This window comes from Mirounga leonina, unplaced genomic scaffold, assembly GCF_011800145.1.
Source record: "Mirounga leonina isolate KUSES-001 unplaced genomic scaffold, KU_Mleo_1.0 Mir_125, whole genome shotgun sequence".
NCBI lineage: Eukaryota > Metazoa > Chordata > Mammalia > Carnivora > Phocidae > Mirounga > Mirounga leonina.
Genome location: NW_023270305.1, coordinates 1,561,721 through 1,586,337, shown reverse-complemented (window position 1 = coordinate 1,586,337; position 24,617 = coordinate 1,561,721). Strand labels below are relative to the sequence as shown.

The 24,617-nt window shown below is 48.4% G+C and overlaps 1 protein-coding gene across 1 annotated transcript in view; it reads right to left on the bottom strand.

Moving 5' to 3' along the window:
* Window positions 1-4,389: 4,389 nt before the first annotated feature.
* The window catches only part of GREB1 (growth regulating estrogen receptor binding 1), a 70,745-nt gene continuing 50,517 nt past the window's right edge, over window positions 4,390-24,617 (bottom strand). The window contains exons 22-32 of the mRNA XM_035000607.1: window positions 22,861-22,963; window positions 20,592-20,750; window positions 19,512-19,654; window positions 16,204-16,365; window positions 14,290-14,494; window positions 13,749-13,923; window positions 11,274-11,492; window positions 10,271-10,406; window positions 7,793-7,993; window positions 7,199-7,337; window positions 4,390-6,044 (exon numbers count right to left, since the gene is read on the bottom strand). Coding sequence (XP_034856498.1) covers window positions 5,881-6,044; window positions 7,199-7,337; window positions 7,793-7,993; window positions 10,271-10,406; window positions 11,274-11,492; window positions 13,749-13,923; window positions 14,290-14,494; window positions 16,204-16,365; window positions 19,512-19,654; window positions 20,592-20,750; window positions 22,861-22,963 — 1,806 coding nt within the window. The 3' untranslated portion in view covers window positions 4,390-5,880. The remainder of the gene's footprint in view (window positions 6,045-7,198; window positions 7,338-7,792; window positions 7,994-10,270; window positions 10,407-11,273; window positions 11,493-13,748; window positions 13,924-14,289; window positions 14,495-16,203; window positions 16,366-19,511; window positions 19,655-20,591; window positions 20,751-22,860; window positions 22,964-24,617) is intronic.

Sequence of the window (24,617 nt, the reverse complement as noted above, 5' to 3'; positions counted from 1 at the left end):
GAAATTAAGTTCCCCCTATCATCCAGAGAGCCCAGAGCGTGGGATGGATCCTCCCTCTGTCACTTATTAGTTGTGTGACTTAAGTTCCTTCACCTGCTTGGGCCTCATGTCAAGTCTGTGAAATAGACATCGTAACAATTATCCCCTGGGTTTCAAGAATTAAATGGTATCATAAATATGAAAAAATGCTTGAAAGTGTAGTACCTAGCACCAGAAAGAGCTCGGTTAGTAGTGGCTGTCATTAATATAAAGGAAGCTCTTGGTCACCAAATGCAAATTATCTTTCTAATTCTGTATTTAAACAACTTAAGCTGTTTGTGTGGTTGGCTGGACCGTTGGCTTGCTTGGCTAAGATCAAGAGACCCCAAAGGTGTTCCTTTCATCAGCCTTAGTCTTACAGCCATGACTTCCCATCAGTGCCAGAATTTTAGGACAATTCCACCAAACTTTGAAAGATGAAGGATGCACTGCCCACCTGTATGAGCTTCCTAGCACTGCAAAGTATGTGGCTTAGAATAACAGAAATCTATTCTCTCACAGTTCTCAAAGCTACAAGTTCGAAATCAAGGTGTCAGCAGGGCCATGCTCCCCAAAGGCTTGAGAACAGAATCCTTCCTTGCTTCTTCCAGCTTCTGGTGGTTCCCAGCAATCCTTGGCTTGCCGGTTCATCATTCCGACCTCTGTCTTGATGGTTACATGGCAGCCTTCCTCTGCCACTCACTCTCTTCTTAAGACACCAGCCATACTGGATTAGGAGCCCACTTTATTCCAGTATGACTTCATGTCAACTAATTACATGAGCAACAACCTTATTTCCAAATAAGATCACATTCTTAAGTATCCGGGGTTAGGACCTGGATATATTTTTGGGGATGTGATTCAACCCAAAACAGCAACCAAACCCACCCTTCTTAGTAGGGTGGACTGCCACCCTTGGGAAAGATCCTTTTATAGAGCAAGAACCAGAGTTAGAGTGGCCAGAGATCCCAAGAGAGAGAAATTTAAAGAAAGAAAGGCAAAGGGAAACTGGGACAGTATATTCAGTGAATGACAAATGTAGTCATGGATTCTTGTTTCTTCTCTAGACATGAAGGGCTTGAAAACTCTGCACTGGCTTTCCGACTGTTTTGTTAATTAAAATGCTAATTCCTTCTGAGCTGGGAAGTCTGCCTAAGCAAGTAGACTAAAAAAGAAACGAAAGCCATTGACATTGGACGTGCCCTTGGTTCATGTCTTCCTTAAAGAGCTGTTGCAGACTCTAAAGCCAGATCTGGAAGGTTTAACGCAAATCTTGTTATTAAAACGTTTCTAAACATTAATCCTGAGATTGCCCAGACTCAGAATGATACATGATGTAATGTATTGGCTATATGCTGGCATCTAGCACTACCTCCCACAGGCAACCCAACACCTCTCCCAATGAAAGAATTTTGGATCCATACTTTTATTGTACAGAGAGCCTTTGAAGCCAACAGTGCCTTTCTAATATGTGACATTTGGTGGAAGTAAATTACTCAAGATGGAAAGCAGCTGTGATGTTAATGGAACAATGCTTACACCGGTAGGCATGAATCTAGATTTGTTCTGTCACTTGATAGCTGTGTGATCTTAGACAAGTCATTCAAACTCGCTGAGCCATAGCTTTTTCATCTGAAGATGTTCCCATTGGTATCTACTTCAGAGTATTGTTGATTAAATAATAAGCAGTCAGTCACCTAGTTAAATGCCTGGCACATAGTAGGTGTTCAAAAATGTTTGCTACCGACTGTTACTCATTTCAGAGCTAACACATTCTCCAGGGGGCCAGGTGACCTGGCAAAGGAATCAAGGCATGAAACCAAGTCTCTGGGTTTCAAATTCCATGCCCTCTCTCTGCCACATCTGCCGGGAGAACTCTGACATCCATATGAACGTTGTTCTTACAGCCCAATTTCTCTTCCTTTACTGCAAGAGTTCTCAAATTGCTGGAAGTATTCAGGAAAAAAGAGCCACCGTCTGTGTATTTATTATTCTTATCTGGTTTGAGGGTGATTATTATTTCTGGCCTTGCAGAAGTACAGATTTCAGTATCTTCCAATGCTCTGGAATAGTTTTAATTTTATTATGGCAAAATACAGGTAAAATTTACCATTAGTGTCATTTAGCACATTCACAATGTAATGCAACCATCACCTCTGTCTGGTTCCAGAACATTTCCTGGAATTTCTATTCCACAGGAATTCTCTCCTCTTTGGAGGTTAATGACTTTAAATCACACATGTTGCTGTGTTGGTCGACTCTCATTTCTATTGGTCTTCTGTCTGTATTTCTGGAGAAATGCACTAGTCTCCAATCATGGTTATGCAACTATTCCATTATTACCCTATTCTTTTCCTGTTCTGGCTTTCTAGATTTCACAGCAGTGCTGGCATAACTACAAAGTTTTGTGACCATTGTCATCTCTTTGGGTTTAACTTTGAACTTTAAAGTATCTCTTCACCCATTTAATTTTCTAAAATATTTTTATCTTTCAAAAGGGATTTTTTAAAATTTTGTTAATTACCATACATTACATCATTAGTTTTTGATGTAGTGTTCCATGATTCATTGTTTGCGTATAACACAATTTTGAAGCCCATTCTGTTAGCTTTCCTAACCCAGTCTCAGAGCTTCCAGCTGCTATTAGGTGAATTTAATCCATTTATGTTTATTGTGATGAGGGATACATTTGGATGTGTTTCTGTCAACTACTTTATTTACCAAGTTTCTTCTCTCTCCCCTCCCCAGCCTGTTCTTCCCTTGTACCACATACACTGGGGTTTTTTGGTGTCACTCTCCCTTTACTTTTTAGATGTTGGACATCCAGAGATTACTGGTTTTTTTTTTTTAACATATATTTAAATGTTTCTTTTCTGCTAACATGTTAATCAATCCCATCCCATTAAATCAAGAATTTTAGCTCAATTTCACTCATCAGTTCCTCCATCACCAGCCACTCCCACTCCCAGCTCCCATGTTGGAAGCACCTAAGACAGAAAAGAGTCCATTGATGGGCACAAGCACTACCATTTGCTGGGCATATTCAAGTCTTCAAGGACACAGCAGTGAATTTGTCTTACAAAGTTCCTACTTCCATGGGGATAGACAAATAAAACACTAAACAAAATGTATTCTAATGTATTCTACCTCATTAAGGAGGGGACCTATAAGGGATCTGAGTGATGTGAAGGGAAGAAGCGTTCTGGGCAGAGGAAGCAACAGACCTGAGGTGGGTACTTGCCTGGGAGTGGCCAAGTGGGCCAGGAGAGCCAGATGGCTGATGTGCTGTGAGCAAGGGGAACAGTCAAGTGTTAGCACAGACCACCAACATTCCTGTTTGCTGCCTTCTCAGAGACACCATCCCCACGCCTCAGCTGCACCTTCCAGCTACTTTACTCTTGAGCTTGTCTGGTTATTTCATCTGCCTACTGAGGTTTTAGTTTTGATTTCCAAGATCTATAATCCATCTTTTTTGTTCTGGATACCATATAATTTCACTGTGTTCTGATCTTAATCACACTTGTTTTATAGGATTCTGTTTGCTTTATTGACTCTTTATTGAGGTTATCACCCTTCACTATATAACATTTACTTTTTCAGGAGTCTTAGTTTTTTGTTGATTTCCAGACTAGAGAGTTCCTGTTTGCTTATTTCGTTTACTGTAAACTGCCCCCACATGACTGTGGGGGACAGGACAATGCCCTGGAGAGGGGTGTGCCAAAAGCTTGTCTTCACAAAAGTCTGGACCCCCATGCCCTCCTCCTTGAGGCTCCACACTCTGCCTTAGCAATGGCCACCTGCTCAGCGCACACTGGTGGCATCTGTAAGTGTTGCAGAAGAGCTGGAAGGAATCGAATAGCCCAGCTGCCCTAAACTATAATCACCCTGACAAATGCCCCAGGCCCCCTTCCAGCTTCCTTAGCCACTCTGAAGCACACAGCACCCCGACCCCATCTTCCCATGCAGGTTTCTCTGCATGGTCTGAGCTGTGCTTTCCTTCATTTCTGCTCTTCTGTACACCTAATTTTGTCTGCTTTTCTCTTTCAGGGATTCCTCCACATGTGGATGTATGTTTATTTTTATGGATTTATCATTTCCTTTCCAAAACTGTCTTTTCTGAGATTTTAACAGGGAGCCCCTGGAGATCACTGGCCACACTATTTCCTCTCAAAATAATGCAATACTTACCAAAGAAACCGTAAGTGCACTCTATGTTTTATTTATAAGGCTGGAACAAACAAGAATATTTTGGGTTTTTTTTTCAAGTTTAAATTAAAAAAATGGGAAGAGTAGCACAGAAGCTGCTATTCACAAAAGACAAATATAACTAAAGAAGGTAAGTTTTTATTCCAAGATAGGAATAATGGCATATACAAAGTGATCGTTTTATAAACATTGAACTAATCTTTTATACTCGTGGGCTTTTTTTTTTCCTTAGGGGAAAAAAAAAGATTAACTCTTTGGCATCATCTTTTAAAATAATTTCTTCTTGGACGGTTATCCATTAGAGTGCTTATAAATGTCTGAGATGGATGTGTTGGAATGCCTTCTGATGGTTCATTTCTAAATATCTTTAAATTCTTTCTTCAGTTAGGGACACTCCAAAAGCACTGTGGTGCAGGGCAAGACAGACTCTGGTCCAGGATGCAGGAGTCTACTCGTCCATCCTTCTGCTCCTCTCCTGCACTGTGATCTTATAGAGGTATATGCTCTCTGCATCTGAACCCTGTCATCTTCCAAGTGGAGAATAACTGCACCCACGCGGGCTGTTGGAAGGACTAAGCAGGATCCTAACTGTAAAAGCACATGGTCCAACGCGTGGCCTGTGGTTGGAGACTCTAACGCGCTGGCTTGATACACATTCTGGCAGACAAATGGACCGGTGAGCATCATGGAACATTCCTGCTGTCTTCTCTGCTCTGCCCCCTTCCACTCTGATTGGGGCCAAGAACTCATAAGAGAAAACAAGCTATTTAAGGAACGAAATACTGAGCTTCAGTAAATTACAGTCAAAAGTTTAGCTCTTACCAACTATTTTCTATGTCACTTTGGTTGTGTTTGTTGTTTCAAAGCAAGCGATTTGGTCCTCTTTCCTTTGTAAGGCAAAGTCTGTCTCTTCAGGTCAACCTCAGCAACCCTAATTTCCTTTCTGAAACCCTTTTTGTTTTAAAGAAAGTTTCTTTTCACTTTTGCCCTTTCTAAGAGGTAGGGTATTGACCCTATACTATTTTATTTTAATAGAATCATAGGTGCTCTGACGTAAAACCATTTGCTTTACTTTATTAGAGTTGATGCCTTTGGGCTAGCTTCTAGAAGAGCAAACTTGTAGGCAATTACATAATTCTTAGGAAATGACCTTAGTTTCTTCCCATCTCCAACCTTTGTACTTAAAATGTTCTTCTGGAATATTGCTTTGTAGTAGGTGATAAGGAAACCCACATAGCCAAAATCCTATCCTTCACCCAAAATACTGGCACCTCTGTGAGAAAATCCAAGAGCGATCCTTTAGCACTAAGAGAAAAGTCAGGTTTGTCCATGGAAGCACATGGATGACATGACAGCAGGCAACAGTTTGTTCTTCATGAAACAAGCTTCAACAGAGCCCAGGGCCACGTGGTCTGGCCCGGTAACCGGCAGGCATGGGTTTGCGCTCCTGCTCACCACCAACTCCTCCTCGTTGCTCTCGCTAAGACTCCGTGCACGTCCCGGCCCAGGGTTCCCAGCACACAGCACGAGGGGGCAGCACACGGCAGTGCCGGGGCCGTTCCAGTTCGAGCACCCAGGGATCTCAGATCTCCTGTAGCCTCAAGCGCATGAGGTTCTGAAGGCTCCACTCTTGCAGAGAACCTGCTGCTGTCGCCCTCAGATGTGCCGCCCCGTCAGAAAGAAGAGCGGCCGGTCTTCCTTGGCGTTGGCGGTCTGGAATTCGTCCCTCAGCCGGAACTGCCACTCGTCTTCCAGCTCGAGGCGGACCACCGTCTGCCGCAGGGAGTTCCGGTCCTGGCAGATGACGCACAGGGTGGCACCTACAAGCATGAGCAATGGCAGAGGCGTTGAAGAAAACAGGTGAGTTTATCCAAATGCAAGCGACCGCCTGCACTCTACTTGCAATAAGGAAACACGATGCTGCTTGGGAGGAAAGGACCAGACCACCAGGTGGCCTCCTGTGACTTTTGGAACGCTTCATAATCTTAACAGGACACACAGTGCGATTGTTAGTTGGGGAGGCCAGAAGAAAGGTCCAGAAAGAAGTAGGGGGAAGGAAAGGGGGAGAACCAGAAGCAGACACATGGGTCTGATCGCAAACCAAGTGGTCCCAGCTCCAGCCCTGTGTGAACTGCCCTGTGCTACCCGCCTCCCAGCAGGACCCCACCTTCTCATCCCACGCAAGCTGCCTGCATCCAGGCCCGACGCAGCAACCCCCGCTCCCTGCCCAGCCTTGGGAATTCTCCCTCCCCTCCACTTCTCCAATCATCGATCCATCACTCTGGCTTGTTCATCCGTTCATTCTGTTGGTCTGTCTCCCTCCTACCCACACATCCTGTCCTCCTGTTACACAAAATGTTTCCCGAAGGCAAAGACTGTGTTAGAAACCTCTTATTATTTCCCAAGCCTTATAGAGCATTGGTGCTCAGGAAACACCTGCTCGAGAAAGTCAGGGTGAAGACGCCCAGGGTTAAGTGCAAATCGGTGAGGGATCCCAGCTGCCTGGAAACCATTTTTTTATGTCCTATAGAATCAATGTCTGTCACTCTCAACACCTCTAGCATGACAACAGCTACAGAAGGAGGGAGGTCAGAGTAAAAGGCAAAGAGTAGGCAACACCGCCGAGACGAGGAGGAAGAACTCGGGTACCAGGAGGAAGGAACTGAGGGAACTGGGTGCTGATGCTAAGAATCTGGGCTGAAGAGGAACACAGAAGGTGAAACTATCTCTTTGCCTAAAAGAAAGGGGATGTGTCTTGTCTCTACCCAGGCAGGTACAAGGGAATGAGAGTCACCCTGGGACTGCATCCCAGCCTTCTTGTACTTTCCTGGAATTGGGGCACTCATATTTCCTCTCTGAGCCTCCGTTTACCCACAGGCAAATAAGGATGAGGACCAGAAGTCATCTCCTCAGATGCACTGGGTAATGAAAGGCATTCAAATCAAGGTCCAGAGTAAAAGGTATGAGCAGTTACCTTTCAGAAAATGAAACTTTTTCAGAAAGCTAGCTCCCACAAAAGAATCACAGAGGTACAGCAGGAGTCCACTAAACATGAAGTCAGAGCAGCTGATGTTTCGAGAGTGGGGCCTGGAGCTCACATAGCACACAGAAATCTGAAAAAGAAGAAATCCAAGAGAAAACATTGTTTTCCCTGAAATTCTCAACCACATGACGCTAGGGCTTTGCATCCAACAAAGACTAACTGCTTGGTCAAGCTCAAGGCTGCTGGCGGCGGGGGGAGGGGGGCAGGTGCAGAGACGATATTTAGTGTTATTTTCAAATCTAAATCCTAAAAATCAATTCCAGGAAATTTCTCCCGATTATCTACTCACTAATTCATCCGAGCATCAGAAGTGTTTTGGCATCAGAGTCGGCTTTCATTCCTAATTTATAATATCGGGGGCAAAGCATTTAAACTCTCTCAGCTATAAAGCGAGGTAAACACCAGAGGCAAAGGAGCTCAGTAGCAGTTACAAGTCCGAGTCCTGGACGGTGGCGCATCTGTTTTAGGAACATGGTGGACTCGTGGGCTCAGCCGGGGGCGGGGGGGGGTGGTTCTGAAAGTCACCTGAGATCCCAGATTAAGGTAGCAGTCGACCGAGAGCACAGGGTGGCTGTGGTTCTTCAGGGAGAGCGGGAAGAAGCGGTGGCTGTGGTGCTGCAGAAACTTCTCCAGCAGCAGCTGTGCGGGGGCCGCGAGGAACGTGTGCTTGCTGTCCGGGGCGCAGATGTACTGGGCCGGCACGATGGGCACGGGGTTGTCAGACACCTGCGCGGGGAGGCGTGGGGTCAGCCGCTCCCAGCCACTCCCCCCAGCCAGGATTCTGGGGGCGGGGGGGTGGCCCTGGCCCGGAAGACTCAGTCGCAGGGTAGGGCTGGCAGGGGAGAACCCAACCTTCAACCACAAAATTCTCTATTAAGAAAAATTGGGCTTTTCCCCAAATGGGACGTGTGAAACTAATGAATGTGATCAGGAAGAACTGCCACAGTGATCACTCCATGCAGAAAACCGGCCGTCTGGTCTAGAAAAATCGAGAGAACCCATGAAGCTTGGGAACTCTCCCCCAAATCCAAGGATGCAAACTTCTGGGCAGGTTCGGCCTCCTCCTGGCCCCCAGATCGTATCTGCCTCCCACCTACCCCCACTGCACTTCCTGCTGACCCCTGCCAATCCTCTCCCACCACCTCCTACTCCAGAGCCAACACGCTTTCCAGGCTGCAGCCAGACGGACTGTCGACATAAATCAAACTCATCAAATCCTCCGCTGGACACCCATCAGTGGTTTCTCATTACTCCTACATAAAGTCCAGAACGTTCCCATGGCTGTTAAGGCCCTGCCTACTCTCTTCAGCCCATCTCTGCCACTCTCCCTGCCCGTTATGTTTCTTCCACACTCACCTCCTCGCCCCAGCCACTCAGCTCCTTCGCCCAGATTCTTCCCTGAACCTGGATATGAAGCCGTTTCTCACCAGCCCCCCACCCCCAGGTCTCTGCTTTAATGTCACTTTCTCAGGGACACTCACACAGACTCCCACCCCCACCCTTCGCACAGGGAGGTCTCCCTGTGACAAACATCACCCCAGCAGTGCTTACCACAAGGACATCTCGCTACCTACTTAACATCTGCCTCAGCTGCAAGGCTCTACACTCCTGATTGAAGGGACGGTGTGTTCAGTAAATACTTAATGAGTAAATGAAAATAAGTTATTTCATTCAGATGAATGATTACCAAATGTTCCCAGCTCTCCTATATATATCAACATGCAACTAAACCCAATGGAAAAGAAGATGATGCTCAAAATAGGAATGAAGATAAAATATATAAGCTAAAAAATGATACTGAGGAATATAAAGAAAAATTGGTTTTAAAAGCATAACAGGCTCCAGGTGCCTGGGTGGCTCAGTCAGTTAAGCATCTGCCTTCAGCTCAGGTCATGATCTCAGGGTCCTGGGATCAAGCCCCTCATTAGGCTCCTTGCTCAGCGGGGAGTCTGATTTTCCCTCTGCCCCTCCCCACTGTTCGTGATCTCTCTTTCTGTCGATCTCTCAAATAAATAAAATCTTCAAAAAAAAGCACATCAGGCTCTTTGATAGACTTAATGTGACAAAGATCAGAATTTTAAAAATTAAACTTATAAATCTAACACAATTTCAGTAAGAAATCTTAGTGGTGGGGGTGGGTAGGACTTCATGATTCTCAAGTTCTTCTGGAGGTACGGACCTTTTATTTAAATGTCTTGCTACTTTTTAAGAGAAATGAGCATGGACTTTCCCTTTCAAAGAAGGCTTCACTCCCTGCTGATCGGAAGGGGCAGATGGGTAGGGGTTGGGGACTGGTATCCGAATTCAGACCTGGCCCAGCTCAGGATAAGTAAGCCACCACATAAGGATTTAGTGGAGACAAGGAAGGACAGAGGCTGGGAGGGGGCAGGTGGCACTGGGACTGGCTGATGTCCAGCATCAGGGCAACATTCAAGTTAGATGGAAGGAAAAAGCAGAGAATGGGGCTCTGGCCCAGGGATCGGAGAGACATGCCAGCCCCATATGGCTTCCTGGAAGACACAGACCTCTGAGGGTTTGCTGCGACTTTGCACCTCAAATTCTGCAGCTAGCACGGCCATAATCAGACCACGTTTCTCCCCACCAGGAGGCTGGCTCATGCACAGACAGCACAGCTACTGAGCCAGCCTGTTGGTGCGCTCGGTTATTTGGCCAGGCCCTGTCCGGGGGCCCGGAGATGAGCATGGCGCCCCGCGCCCCCAGGAGCTCTGTCCAACAGGGAAGCCAGACCAGGGAGCACAGAGCACAGCGACAGGACAGCTAGGTCGGCAGTGGGAGTGCGGGCGGGATGTGTACCAGGTGCTGATGAGAACCTGAGTTCAAGAGAAACCCGACAGCATGCTTCCCTTCCCGAGGCTCCCAATTAAAACCCTTTACTCACACCAGCCAGCGATCAAGCCCACGCCCCGGACCGGCCTCCCCCCAGCTCCCAGCCTGTTTGCACACCACGGGAGCCCTGGCAGCAGACTCGGTGGGCACACTCACCTTGGACGTGATGTGGAAGGACCTCTGCCCACCCACTGCAATCTGCTTCTTCATCACACTAAAGCGGTTGAATCGGCAGAGCAGGAGGCCAGCGCTGTGCACGCGCAGGTTGAAGTCCACATCGTCACACATGAACCTGCTCAGAAGCAAAGGAGGGAGCGGATAGGACTGGATGCAGCCGCCCACCCCCCCCACACCCCACCAGCCACGTGGAGGGTGTGCCCCTGTGGAGGGGGGGCGTCCAGTGGTGGGGTAGGCTCCTTCCTCCCGTACAGAGGCATGTGAATAAGGCAAAACCAACAAAGAGAGCAGGCCCAGCTGTAGCTTGTCTGCACCAGGGCAGGCAGCATATACCCAAGGCTAACAGGACAGAAGCACGCCCATGGGCTGACCCGATGCTCCAGGCCCTGCGCGAGGGACTCCACAGACACTGGTTTTCATCTACCGCTTAAAGAGAAAACAACAAACTGCCCGGAATAAAAACAGGAGCCACTTTTTACAGCCAAGGAAAACAAAGCTCAGAGATGGAAGGCCTGTGCCTAAAATGCAAAGCTGGTAAATGGCAGCACCCAGATTCCCAGCAGGGCGGCCTGGCTTCCAGATCGACGCTCCTACAAGGGCCATCTTGGCTGTGTGCCCACCGCCTGGCCTACGGAAACGCCTGATAAGTGTTAGCAAGTGGGTTATTCTTCAGATGTGAGCGCTTCTGTGACTAGACCTGGAGAGAGTATCACACGGAAGTTACTTTCCAGTTTTAAAGCAATGTGTTCCAAGAAGGAGACAAAAAAGCCAGAGAAACAATGTAGCACATATGTGGTCACTAAAGTATCACGTGGACTGAGGAAGGAAATTGCATGATCTTATGCAAATCTCCCCTCCACAAAATTCTCCGATGCAAAGTTTTTTTCAGCCTGAGGGCTGAAAGCAGGGCCAGACCAACGCTATGGGCTGGAGGGCCTGGGCCCGCGGGCTGTGCCGACGGCCGCAGCCGGGCAGGACTCACCGATTCTGGTTGTACTGCACATTCTGGGTCAGGTCCACGTTCAGGATGATGAAGTCGTGCACGTGGCAGCGGGAGAAGGGCTCACGCACCTCACCGCTCCCCGTCTTGCTGGACCACTTCCGCATGCCAATCAGGGCGTAGTGGGTGATGTTGGGGGACGCCTCGATATGCTGCACGATGTGTTTCAAAGACACGTTTCTTTCTGACCAGGAAAATTCCCTGCTCGAAAGAGGAAGATTGACGTCCCTGGGTTGAGGCGCCAAGAGCAGCAGGGCCCTCTGGCTCCGGCCCGGGGGCTGCCTTCCAACGGGAGCTCATGTGCCGGTAGGTAGGGCTGGTTGGCTGGAGTCCGTCACGACCACCCCCGAGTGCCAGGCGCCATCCCGGGCACGTCACATCTACCATCATTTATCCTCACGGCAATCTCATGCCATGGACATATCACCCCCCTTTTACCAATGAGGAGAAAGAGGCTCCGAGTCACTTGCCCCGTGTGACTCAGCAGGACTTGGATTCAAACAATGCTGTCTCCGAAGCCCTTCTTCCCATCCCGTGCTAAAACGCTTTGCATTTCCGGTTTGCAGACCTGAAGGCCAAGCGGTGGGGAGAGCGCCAAGCTTTCCAGCACGCGTTCCAGGGAGGGGATGGGAAGGAAGAGGGTAGTGCACCAACGCCCACCCCAGCTGGACTGCCAGTGTCTGTGGCCCGTGAAGACAACAGGGACACCTGATGGCCAGGGAGGGGGCTGACGGCAGGGGCTCCAGGGCGAGGCGTTGGGCCCAGGCGCGCGGCTCAACTCTTCGGGACCCCAGCTTGCTTTTCCCCCACCAAGGGGCTTCAATAAACTCCCCCGGGCCCGGACCAGCCCCAACCCCAGGACGCTAACTGCTGCTTCAGAATGGAATTCAGGAAGGCAGAATGAAAGCCAGTTCTCTCCCCGTCTCAGCCCTTGGCCAAGCTCTTGCCTGTGGAAGAATGTCTGGGAGAATATTGGCAGCAAAGCGGAATTGCTCCTCCCATAAGCCACACGTAGCTCTATCATTCAGAAAACACCTTTTTCTAGAAAAACAGCCATCAGTGGTCATTGTTTCATTAGGATATCAGTAACATAAAAGAAGTAAACGAACCTAATGTCTCTTTTTTTTTTTTTTTAAACATTTTATTTTTAAGATTTTATTTATTTGACAGAGAGAGACACAGCGAGAGCAGGAACACAAGCAGGGGGAGTGGGAGAGGGAGAAGCAGGCTTCCCGCGGAGCAGGGAGCCCGATGTGGGGCTCGATCCTAGGACCCTGGGATCATGACCTGAGCCGAAGGCAGACGATTAACGACTGAGCCACCCAGGCACCCCGAACCTAATGTCTCTTAAAAAAACAACAACAACAAAGGGCACCTGGGTGACTCAGTCGGTTAAATGTCTGCCTTCGGCTCAGGTCATGATCCTGGAGTCCTGGGATCGAGTCCCTCATCGGGCTCCCTGCTCAGGGGGGAGCTTGCTTCTCCTTCTCCCTCTGCTCCTTCCCCTGTTCCTTTTTCTCCTTCTCTCTCAAATAAATAAATAAAATCTTTAAAAACATTAAAAAAAAAAAAGCCAAAAATAATCAGGCAACACTGAACTGAAATATTCATGTGGCAAAATCACAAAAGGAACTATTTTACCAGTGATGTTGGGAGTCTATCTACCGAGCCTTTTCCACCCGTGCTGCCCTCCTGCCCACCTCCAGGCACGCCGTTCAGAGTCTAAGTTACCCTCACAACAAACCTCCAGCACAGGTCTTAGTGCTCTTCAAAAGATGAGGAAACTAGAACCCAAAGAGAGTTCAGTTGTGACCCTAATGTCACACAGCAAATGAAAATACACCTGGGCCTTAGGAGTTAGGCTAGGGGCAGGGGGCAGGGTCTGGAAGGCTACAGGAGGGAATTTCTAGGGCACTCGTGATGTTCCATTTCTTTACACAGGAATTGGTTAAATGGGTGTTCAGTGTGTGAAAATTTCTGGATATGTATCATACTTTCATTTTTTGTGGATACTTTATTTTTTTTAAGATTGATTGATTGATTTGAGAGAGAGAGTGCTCGTGTGCCTGAAGAGAAGGAGGGGAGGGGAGGAGCAGAGGGAGAGGGAGAGAAGCAGACTCCCCACTGAACGGGGAGCCCGTCATGAGGCTCGATCTCACGACCCTGAGATTGTGACCTGAGCCGAAATCAAGAGTCAGATGCTTAATGGACTGAGCCACCCAGACAACCCCGTAGGTACATATGGTGACTATAGATTGTGTGATTTTCTGTATTGATGATACATCAACACAATTAAAAACTCAAAATAAAGCTGGGCTTGGAACAGGAGCCTGCCCCATGCAGGGCCCTGTCCACCACACACCATGCCTTCTAAGATGAGGTGTCCCCCCTGTGGTCCTCAGATGGTGGCTGAGATTCCCCCGCTGAAAAGGAACAGGGTCGGGGGAGGCGTCTCACCTGCTTCTCTCCCCACCACAGTCGACGTCCACCACGTTCCACATCACGCAGGAGTCGTCGGAGATCACGATGAAAGGCCAGATGTCCTGTGGCTTGATCCCGAGCTCCTCCTGCCGGTTCCGCTCCAGCTCCAGGTTGTGGTAAGACAGCTCCTTGATCAGGAAATGGGCAGCACCTGAAATGGGCAAAACCACTCCCACTCTCCGGTCTGTCCTCCGGGGACACCCACACAGGACCAGAGCCCCGGTGAGAATTAGAGCGGCTCATCAAGGCCCACCCTGAGACCAGCCAGCTCCCGATGGTTCTCATCTCCGTCACCAACCTGCACACACACCTGTCTGCTTCTCCTTGCCGATCACAGAGAATGTGAATTAAGCCAATAACCAAACATCAAAGAAGAAAGAATATTCCAGCAGATCAAAGCAGCGTTAAAAATCAAAAAGCTTGATGAAAAATGTTAAGCACGTTCATCTCCAGAATATTCTCCCGAGCCTCCCTTCACAGAAATTTTACCGAGTAGGGCAAGTTAAACAATGCCTACCAACTCCAGCACTGTTGAAGATACTGGGGAGCACCAGCATGATGTGGTTGGGCCAGTATTTCTTGTAAATAGCCATTTCATACTCCTTGACAACCAGCACATGCAAATGGCTGGCACCATCCATAGCGTGGTACAGATTAAAGAGTCCATGTTCGTGACGGCCAGTGGTTGGAGTGAATGTCGGACTTTTTATACATTCGTGACTCTGGAAAACACAGGAATAACGAGGGGAAGTGTTTGTAAATATGGCCACAACCACTCCCCTCCCTTTGAAAAGTGACTCTGCAGCCTCTTCCATCAAATGATGGAGGCTAGAATCCAGCTTAGCCTTGGGACTTGCTTTTACCAAAAAAAACAGTGAAAATGATGGTATGCCAGTTCCAAGCCTGGCCTCCAGAGGACGGACACATTCTGCCCTCTCTTAGAACCCTCTCACGGATGAGCTGGGCTGGCGGGTGGTGGAGGAGGGACCACAGGGAGCAGAGACGGGACGGGCACCCCACGGTAACCACCCTCCCCGGCCATCCCCCAGGCGACCTGGCAGCTAAGCACAGACATGAGTGAGCGCATCCAAGCCAGGGTCACCACACGGCGGGACCAAGCCCAAGCTGCTAGCCCAGAGAATCAGAAGCTAAGTAAGTACTCGTTTGGGAATGGTTTTCTTATGCAACCCAAACTAACTAGCATCTATCAATTACCCAAATGCATTACCCTGCCAAATGAGCATCGACTGTGTGCTGAGTATATGTTATTCTGGATGATTTAAATCCCTCAATCCCTTATCCATACAGTCTAACTCCTTATACACTCGGGTTGTGAATCTTTTATATAAATAACTAGGTTTTCTTCCAGTCTGGCTGAGCTAGGTCTTCTACTCCTTCTGAGTTCCTCAGAGCACCCACTACAAGGCTGTGATGTAGCTGGTGCCCAGAAGTTCTGGTGGGCACTGGCTGGAAAAGTGAGGGGGGTAACAGAGAAATCCTCCACCAGGGCAACAGCCCACCCCAGCCCACGGAGTAGGAGACACCCTATAATAAAGGCCCCATTGGTTGTTTACAAATGTTTTCAACGCTCGGTAGAAGCCTGCTGGGTCTGAAAGGCAATTCAAACCCCATCATACTGGCCCTCTCACCCAGAGAAGGAAAAGCAGCGTTCCACACAAGGCTGACACTGGCTGGGGCTGGTGGGAGGGCAGCAAGCTGACCCTGAGAGTGTTGGGCTGATCTGCCAAAGCAGGCATCCCTAGGAGGAGCATCCCTAAGGATGCCGGTCACAGAGACAATGAGTTATGAAGAGCACCCTCTTCAAAAGAGAGAAAATTTATCTTTTATGGATGACGTGATGCACCACCTGGGATTCGCTTCCAAATAACAGAGGAAGGCAGAAGAGAAGGACAGACGGATCGAGGCTGGCTGTGAGACTCTAGGCTAGGTAGTATCGGCTAGGTAACAGGCCTGCAGGGGCCACTACACTATTCTACTACCTTGGCCTGTTTCAAATGTTCTGTGACAGCAGTAAAGACAAGGTGGGGAAGGGATGAACATCGACAGAGCACCTGTCATCATCCAGGCACCGTGCAGGTGCCCTATGTCGGTCATTCCAAATCATGCTCACCGGAAGCTCCTGCAAGAATTACTACTGCCCAAGTTCACAGATAAGGGAGCTGAGGCTCAGCAGTATTCAGGGACAGGTTCAAATAACACAACTCAAAAATGGTAGAGCGAGGTTCAAACTGGAGTCGGAGTGACCCCAAAGCCCAAGCGCTCCCCAGCCTCCTCCAAGTCCAATCACCATCTCCAGCCCCACCTGCCCCACCTGCCCCACCTGCCCCTGACTCATCAGGCAGCTCCGGTCTCCTGCTCAACGGTCACTCGCAGCCACTGTGATGTCACCCCCTGGACTCAGAGCCAGTACCTTGTCTGTGACAAGGGGCAGCCGCATGCTCTCCAGCTGGCCTCCGGGTTGGCTGAAGACAAAGTGGTGCTCCTTGGACTTGGGGATGATGAAGTGGAGTTGGATTTCCTCTCCTAGCATGGAGTAAGAGAAGGCAAAGGCGTGCAGGGTGGACTCATAGAGCTGAGGTGTGAGGGGAAAGGACAGAGCTTGTCATCAGAGTCCGGTGTTACTTCCCAGAAGAACCCAGGCCCATCGTGGGCATGACAACACAAAGCTCATTGCCACCGCCCCACAGCACGAGAAACCCACCACAGGTTGACTCCGGTACAAAGTGTGGACACCCAGGTCTCGTTACTGGGCAGACACAGTGGAGCCCACACCCACTCAGACGGAGACCTTCCCATCTTTAATTCTGATCGTGCTTCACCCAGTGACGCCCCTTTAGACGCCAACCCCTTCTGGACTCTGGATTTGACCCAGAGGCATGCTAGGTTACCAACAAAAGCTTTCACACCATAGATCTCATTTTTTAATTCTAATAAATGTATTTTTCCATCACAGGCATTATGCATAGCAACATATTAATAAAACCGTGTCAGGGAGTGCATACACTTGTACACTCCTGTCACCCTCACTCTGTCTGGGCCCCCTTCCATCCCTGTGGTGCCGTAACGAACAATCCTATGAAGCAGGTACCGTCCCCATTCCCACTGTATGGATGTGGAAACTGACACTCAGAGATCTTGGGTTCACTCCTATCCCCAGGCCTACCCTCCCATCCCCTCATCCCTTGTCTGCCCGCACTGCCCCCTGGTGTGACACCCCCCCCCCCCCCCGCCCCACGGCCCTGCCCCAGCCCCCCTCCCTGACCCCCCTCCGCCTCCAGTGGACAGCCCCTCCCCAGACTGGCAACTAGCATGTGCGTTGCACTCCTGAGAATCCCCAAGGCCTGGAGAAGGCAGGCCACACACGACACCCCAACTATAAACTCCTACTGTGGCTCCACTAGAACCACAGAGCCCTTTGGGAGCAGAGAGGAGACAGAAATAGATTTTGACTTGGGGAGGGAGCAAAGGGGGACGTAACTGAGGAAGCTTCATTAAAAAGATCAGGGAGGCTTGAGAGAGGGGGAAAGACAGCAGGGGGAACTGAGGCTGGAAAGGCCAGCAGGGAGCGGGCGTGTGCCCTTCAGCACTCCTCACGTGGCCTGGTTCTGAGCCCCCTGCGACCGTGGCCCCCAGATCTGAGCGCCCCTGGACACGGGGGCGCAGTCCAGCCGGAGCCCAGGGTCTCCAGAGCTCGGTTCTGTTAATTCACTCTGGACAACGACCGAAGTGACCGTGACTAAAACCCATGAGCCTCCTCCGGTTCTTTAAACTTATATTTTCTCTGCTTTGAAAGAAAAATTTCATCTCCAAGGAGGAAATGTTAGGACAGCTTATCTGGAACAAACAGAATTACTATTTTTAATTCTTTTAACTGCTCATATGCATTTTCTAATTTTGTCTCCAGTACAACTGAATAGTTTAATAAAAATCAGTCTAGATGCTACTTCAGTGAGAGCTGAGCTCCAGGCCGGGCAAACTTGGGAAAATTAAAGCCACTATCTGCTGTTCCCCTCTGCAAAAGGGACAGAGCTGGCAAGCCCGTGCTCAGGCTGCCGCAGAGCCTTCTGGAAGCAGCCAAGGGCGTGAGCTATCCTGCACACCCCTGGGGGCTTCGTAGGTGTCTGACTGGCTCCCACCACCTCCAGCTGCCCCAGCTGCTCCTTCCTCCCCTTTCCCTTACTTAGGTCCGAAACGAAACACTAACTGTAAAATCCTGCCTGCTATCTGTTTCTTCATGAACGGCCTCACAGGCCCTCTGTGAACTTGCAAAATGCAGCTTTGCCCACATTAGGCCACTCCTCGGAGTTCTCCCTGAAAATGTCCCCATTCCACCTTCCCCACAGCACCTGATGCCTTTTCTTAAAATGTTTTATTTAAATTCAGTTTAGTTAACATACAGAATGTATTATTAGTTTGGGGGGTAGAATTTAGTGATTTGCCCATTGCGTACAATACCCAGTGCTCATTCCATCATGTGCCCCCCTTAATGCCCATCCCCCATTACCCCCTCCCCCCACCCACCTCCCCTCCAGCAACCCTCAGTTTGTTTCCTAGAGTTAAGAGTCTCTTATGGTTTGCCTCCCTCTGTGTTTTTTTTTTTTTTCCTTCCCTTCCCCCACTACGTTCATCTGTTTTGTTTCTTCAATTCCACATAGGAGTGAGATCATATGTATTTGTCCTTCTCTGACTGAACCTGATGCCTTTTGTGATGTACTCTCTTGGCCCACCTTCCCAGTGTCCTCTCCTGGGACCACCCACCCCTTGCACTTTAGGGTCCAGCGACTAAAATCACTTCTAATTCCCCCAGAGACCCCATGTCTCCCCTCTACTGGTGACCGGGGTTCCCTCTCTTATCTGCCTCGGTCCCTTGGCAAATCCTTATTGATTCTTCAAAACCCTCTCCTCTGCTCCCCACCCAAGACGGTATCTTCATTTATAAAATGGGGATAATGTTATTGGCTTGCAGGGTTTTAGTGAGAATTAAGTAAGAAACCAGACAGGAGAGTTTCCTCTCCGGTGGGTGTTGAATGGGTGAAGGTGTAGCTTAAACACCAACACCTCCAGGTGACCAGCCAGAGCCCGGGGTCAGTAGCCTTATCCATTTACCCGAGTGTCTAAAGTATCATTTTCTAGCACGTAAAAAGGTTAGAGGAAGTACTGACATATCAAAAGTGCCTAGCACGTTGCCTGGCATGCAGTAGGTGCTCAGTAAGTGCATACTGCTCGCCTTCTCCACCTAATTTCTATGCTTCATCAGTACTGCCTTTCCTGCCAGCCCCTCATTGTTCTGAGGTTTTGTGCCCGTGCATCTCTCCATCCCCAGACTGTGAGTCTTGACTACGGGGACAGTTTATTCATCTCTCTGACTGGTACATCAGCACTCAGTCTGCTGCACTGAACTCACTTCAGAAACTGCTAGAACGTCAAGAAAATGAAGACATGCACAGTCAGTTAACTCTGCCACTAGTAAACGTGTAATCCCAGGAGAATCACTGTTTCTGTGCTGTCAGCAATAACTCTGGAGATTACTGAAGGGACCTGGAGATACACGTAGACCGGGAAGCAAAGGCTTCCAGAACGTTCCACACCCTGCTCTGGAATGAAACCTGGAAACATCAGGAGGAGAGAGAACCAAGGGTGTCGGCCAAAACGCAGCGTGCGGGAGAGCTGCCCGCTCCAGGGCTCCTGGAGACTCGGGCCCCGGGCCCCGCGGCCTACCTGGTAGCGGGGGTGAAAGCCCATGTACTGCTGGCATTGTTCACAGTGGTGGTATGTGTTGTACGCCGCGTACTTGGACAGCCTCATCCGCGCCGTCTGACGCCGCACGTAGAGCTCCTCGGGCTTCCGGGCCGGGCCCCCGTCTGCAGGAAACGCCAGTGTCACAGGGCAGCTGCAAGCGGGACAAGCCTGCCCTCCGCGCTGCTCTTCCGATCGCAAGGAACGGAGGTGCTGTAACAGGGCTTCCCGAGACTGCACCCGGTCCGAGACAGCCGAGACCCCGCGGGAGAAGCCGACAGGCTCTGTTCACACGGGGTCCTCCTGACGGACCTACAAATGTCTTAGACACAGATCCAAGGATGCGCTCCAGGACAACGCACATGGACTGCCGACCGCGGATGCAGATACCGTTTTGCAGATGAATCGCCTCCGGTTTGCCAAAATGACTTAGCCAGGTGAAGCTTTTAACCCTAAACCTGGATTAGAGACTGGTCTATGTGAAGGATTGGTCAGTGAAAGTGCTTCAGATAGAGAGAAGGTAGAATTCTTGGTGTGACATGGAGACTGGTGAGTATCCTCCTTCCCTTTCCACTCACCCAACTTTCCTAGCCTGCACTTAAAATCATACTAGCCCACTCATAGCCGGTGTTTGCTGACGGTGACCCTGAAGCCCTGCGGGGTGCTAATACCCTGAAAGTCAGTGGTCCCTGAAGGAGGAGGGGGAAAACAAGACACTGAGGCTAGAGAGGGAAATATGTGTGCTTCATTAGGACAACCCCAATTCATACATTAACATCCACGTCTCGTATCCCCTATTAACCAGGACCTTGAGGATATTCTGACCATGACACACCCCCAGGAGCGCGCTCATCACTGTCCGCATGTGCGGAGCCGCCAGCCTGCCTTCTCGGGAAGAGCCCGTCCTTGTCCACTGAGGCAGTGACCTCAGTTCTCTGCCAGGCACCGCTGGTTATTTCCCACCACCAGAGAACTGAGCTCATCGCCAACACAGTTCAGCGCAGCCCTTTAAGAGGCTTTTCCTACGTACTCTGGAAGAAGGTGGAGGTTTATGGGGCTGACCTTCGCTCTTTACGCTCCGAAGGTGGGAGCAAATCAGACTGGCATCTTCATACTTCGGGTCATGAATAATGTAGTCAAAAGGCAACTTCTTGAACAGCTCCAGGTCTGGCCAGGGGTCACTGAGCTGGAGGTAATGCCAATCTGATTCCTCTCTGAGATCTGTAAGATTGGTAGAAACACAGGTGACAAACTAGGAAGTGAGAATGATTGATTTTTAAATGTGTACACGGGTGATGCTTGCGGGAGAGCTGTTGCTGAGTCTGTGCGTTACCAGGGGATGCTACTGTCTCTGGAAGGCTCCTGGAACATACCGCATTCTCAGGATTGTTCCAAGGAAGCAAGAGGTGCCTTTGGGTCTACCTCTTATCCATGGCCTGTGCTGTGTTTCCTGTGGGATGGGTTTGCATTTCTGGCTCCCATGTTGACTTCAGCTCCTCCCAATATACCTACTGCTTGCTCTGCACATCCCCCCAGCAAGCCCCACCCCATATGCAGCATACTGGTTCCCACTGCCAATGGAACCTAACACAGTTCTCGTTATCTTACATCTAAATGCTACACAGCCGTATGGCCAACTCCTCATGCACCTCTAGAAAGCCTAAGTGTTCAAGCCCACTGGTTTCTCCCTTCTGAATGCTAACACTACTCATGGCCCAAATTCTATCTTACATCTTACCTCATAACTGGTATAATCTATGATGCTCATTCAGTGCTGGTTGGCTAAAAAAGTAAAAATATCTAGACGGTCCAACTAAAATTACATAATGTATTGATCTTTATAGCCATGGTATGTACACATGGGCAGAGTGCGTGTCCATCAGAGAAGAAACAAACAAAGAAGAGGGAGAGGCATGTTTATTGCGTGTGTAATAAGTGCTCAGTGCTTCATATGTATCTTAATCTTCACAACACCCCTTAAAACAGCAATTATCCATGCTTTCGCAAAGAGAAAACCAAGGCAAGAGGAGAGTTTCTGAGAAAATGGGCTTTGAAGTTGAACAAACTGGGCTCAAATCCTGTCTTTGTCATTGGGATATCCAAGAAAGTGAGGACACAGAGACTCAACAGGTCTGATTTTCATCTGAAATTCAGTTCCAAACTGTGAGGGGGGAGGTGTGAAAGCTCAGAGCTTGGATGAAGAGCCTCCCTCCTCTTTCCTTCAAAGGAAAGACTAAGGGATGGATGAGCCTCCTTGGTTCCAAATTTTCTCCAAGTCAAAACTCAAACACAGTCAAGAACATCTAAGGAAATGTCTTTGCAGATGGCAGGACTTTCATCTCTTTTAAGGCTGAATGATATTCCATTGGGTGTATATACCACACTTTTCTTTATCCATCCATCTGCTGATGGACATTTATCCATCAACGGACAACACATGGTTGTTTGTGTATCTTGCCTACAGTGAATAACACTGCAGTGAACATGGTAACTATGAACATGTCAATTAGCTTGATCGTCGTGGTGATTTCACAATGTTATACACATATCAAATCATCAAGTTGTACACTTCAAATGTATACAATAAAAATAAAGACAAGTGCTATTTAGATGTCAGTGCAATCTACTCATTCCCTTTCTTTGCAACACAGACAGGCCTCCTCACGCAAATTTTAATTCCCAAAGCAACAGATTCATTTACCAGACCAAGTGGATGAGCCACTGGAGGCCACACAAGGAGGTAGTGGAGCATCAAACACCTGTTCAAAGGGAGTCTTACCTTAATCAGGGCAAATTCTGTTCCCTGAATAAGGAGAAATGGCTTTTTGCCACATACCATATACTTCCATTTTGCCCTAAGATGTGGACCTATGCGCTCAGCTGCCTGAGTGGGAAATTCCCCTGATGGATAACCCTGCTTTCTAGAAGCAGCCATCAAATCCAGTTCAGCTCCAGCTCTGCCATCTCCCAGCTGGGCGCCTGAGCATGTTACTTATCAGGAAATAAGCAATTACTCTCACTGGGATTTGCAGAAAGTTAAATGCAACAATTTATGTAAAGTATCCAGCACAGTGCCGCGACACTTGGAAGATACGCAGTAAACAGCGGTTATTTTCAGTGTAGCAATGTTATCTCCACGAAGGCCTCCCAGCGCTATTCTGATATTGAGCACAACGGCAAACAAGGGAGAGATAAAAGCACCCCTCAAGGCCCCCGGGATGAGTGGGATCACTGATCTGAAAATGCCACCTAGATGGGAAAAGACATCAAGTCACCCGAGAAACTGATTAAAGAGGATTCTAAGCCCACGTGTCACCAACGCATAACTCACTGATATTGATCTCCTCTTCATCATAAACATCCACTTCCGTCAGCCGGATGAGCATTCTGGACAAAATACTGAGGAACTGCAGGTAGGCACCTGTCTTCCCAATCTGTGAAGACATTGGAGTTGGAGCCAACGCTCCGTACAGCCTGTCTACGTGCAGGCACCAGCTGGAGCACCGGACAGGCTCTGTGTCACCTATCTCTTTCCAAGACCTCACCTCACTAAAGCAAGAGCCAGGGGGATGCAAAGCCATTTGAGGGGAAATGTGACCTAAAGAAGGACGGCAGGCCACAGAGGGACTCCCGTGAGCAGCAGACCTGCCTGCTTATAAACCATGGCAATGCATCTCTACTTTTAATTGGCCACATTTTCTAAGCTGTTAGAAATAGGACTTTAATAGCAAACTGAAGAAAGGTTGCTTCAGAAGATGAATTGACAATATAAAGCGTAATAATGTCTTAGAAGAATCTTGTATGGGGGCGCCTGGGTGGCTCAGTCGGTGAAGAGTCCAACTCTTGATTTCGGTTCAGGTCAGGATCTCAGGGTCGTGAGATGAAGCCCCACATCTGGCTCTGTGCGGGGCATGGAGCCTGCTTGAGATTTGCTCTCTCCCTCTCCTGCTGCCCCTCTCCCCCATGCACCTGCACTCTTTCTCTCAAAAAAAAAAAAAAAAAAGAGAGAGAGAATCTTGCATAATTAGATTGCTATTCTTGCGTTAATCGATAGGTCTCTAATAAGAGAACAAAATCTGTTGTGCAAGACTTAAAAGTCTGGCATCTCATTTCTCTCCTCCTAAGGCCAGGAAAAGAAAATGATTTTTCTTCTCTTCCTGCTTTTTCTTCTTGTATCTTAGAGTCCCTCGCTCCCTCAGCCACACACCAGGCTAGGACACTATTGAGTCTTAGTTCACTTTGGTCACAGGTGGTTAAACAGGCACCTGTGGGCTAACCTCCCACCCTGTTACTCTGGGAATGTGCTTTCTAAGTTCTCAGCTCAATGCCTGGCTCATACTCTGTACTCAACAAATGTGGATGAACAGAAATAACTAACTTTAGAAAAGAAAATATGAAATACGACCAGGTGAACGTTCAGAGAAAACACTTGCCACACATGTAATAATAGACAAAGAATTAACATCTATAATCTCTAAAGGGCTCCTGCAAAGCAACAGGAAAAGGTCAAATGCCTAAAGGAAAAGTAAATAAGAGAAACACACCAGAAAAATCACTGTGAAAGTCGTAGCAGTGACCCATAAGTATATATAGTCAACCTTAATAAAACTGTAATATACTATTTTTCACCTATCAAATGGGTGAAATTTTTTAAGATAACATTCAATAACATATGACAGTATGGAGAAACCTGGATCCCCTTTTTCAAATTTATAAAAAGTTAATATATGCTCATTCATTTAAACATTCAAGAAATACCGAGTGATGGTGAAGAAGAATGTTTACAAAGCAATTCCACCAGGGATTTCAGTGGCAATTCCACCAGGGATTTCTTTTTGGTATTTCCGCACACAGACACATATACGTACACACCAATACTTATTTTCCTAATTGATATTACACTGTGTATATATTACTCTGCAACTTGATTTTTTTCAATTTCAATTTCAAATTTTTCAATTTAAAACCTTAGAGCAATTTCAGTGTCAGCATCTAGAGATCTACCTCCAACTTTCTATGGCTGAACTGTGTGATACAGTCGTACCCAAATTTATTCAACCGACCTTGACCAATGGAACTTCAGTTGTT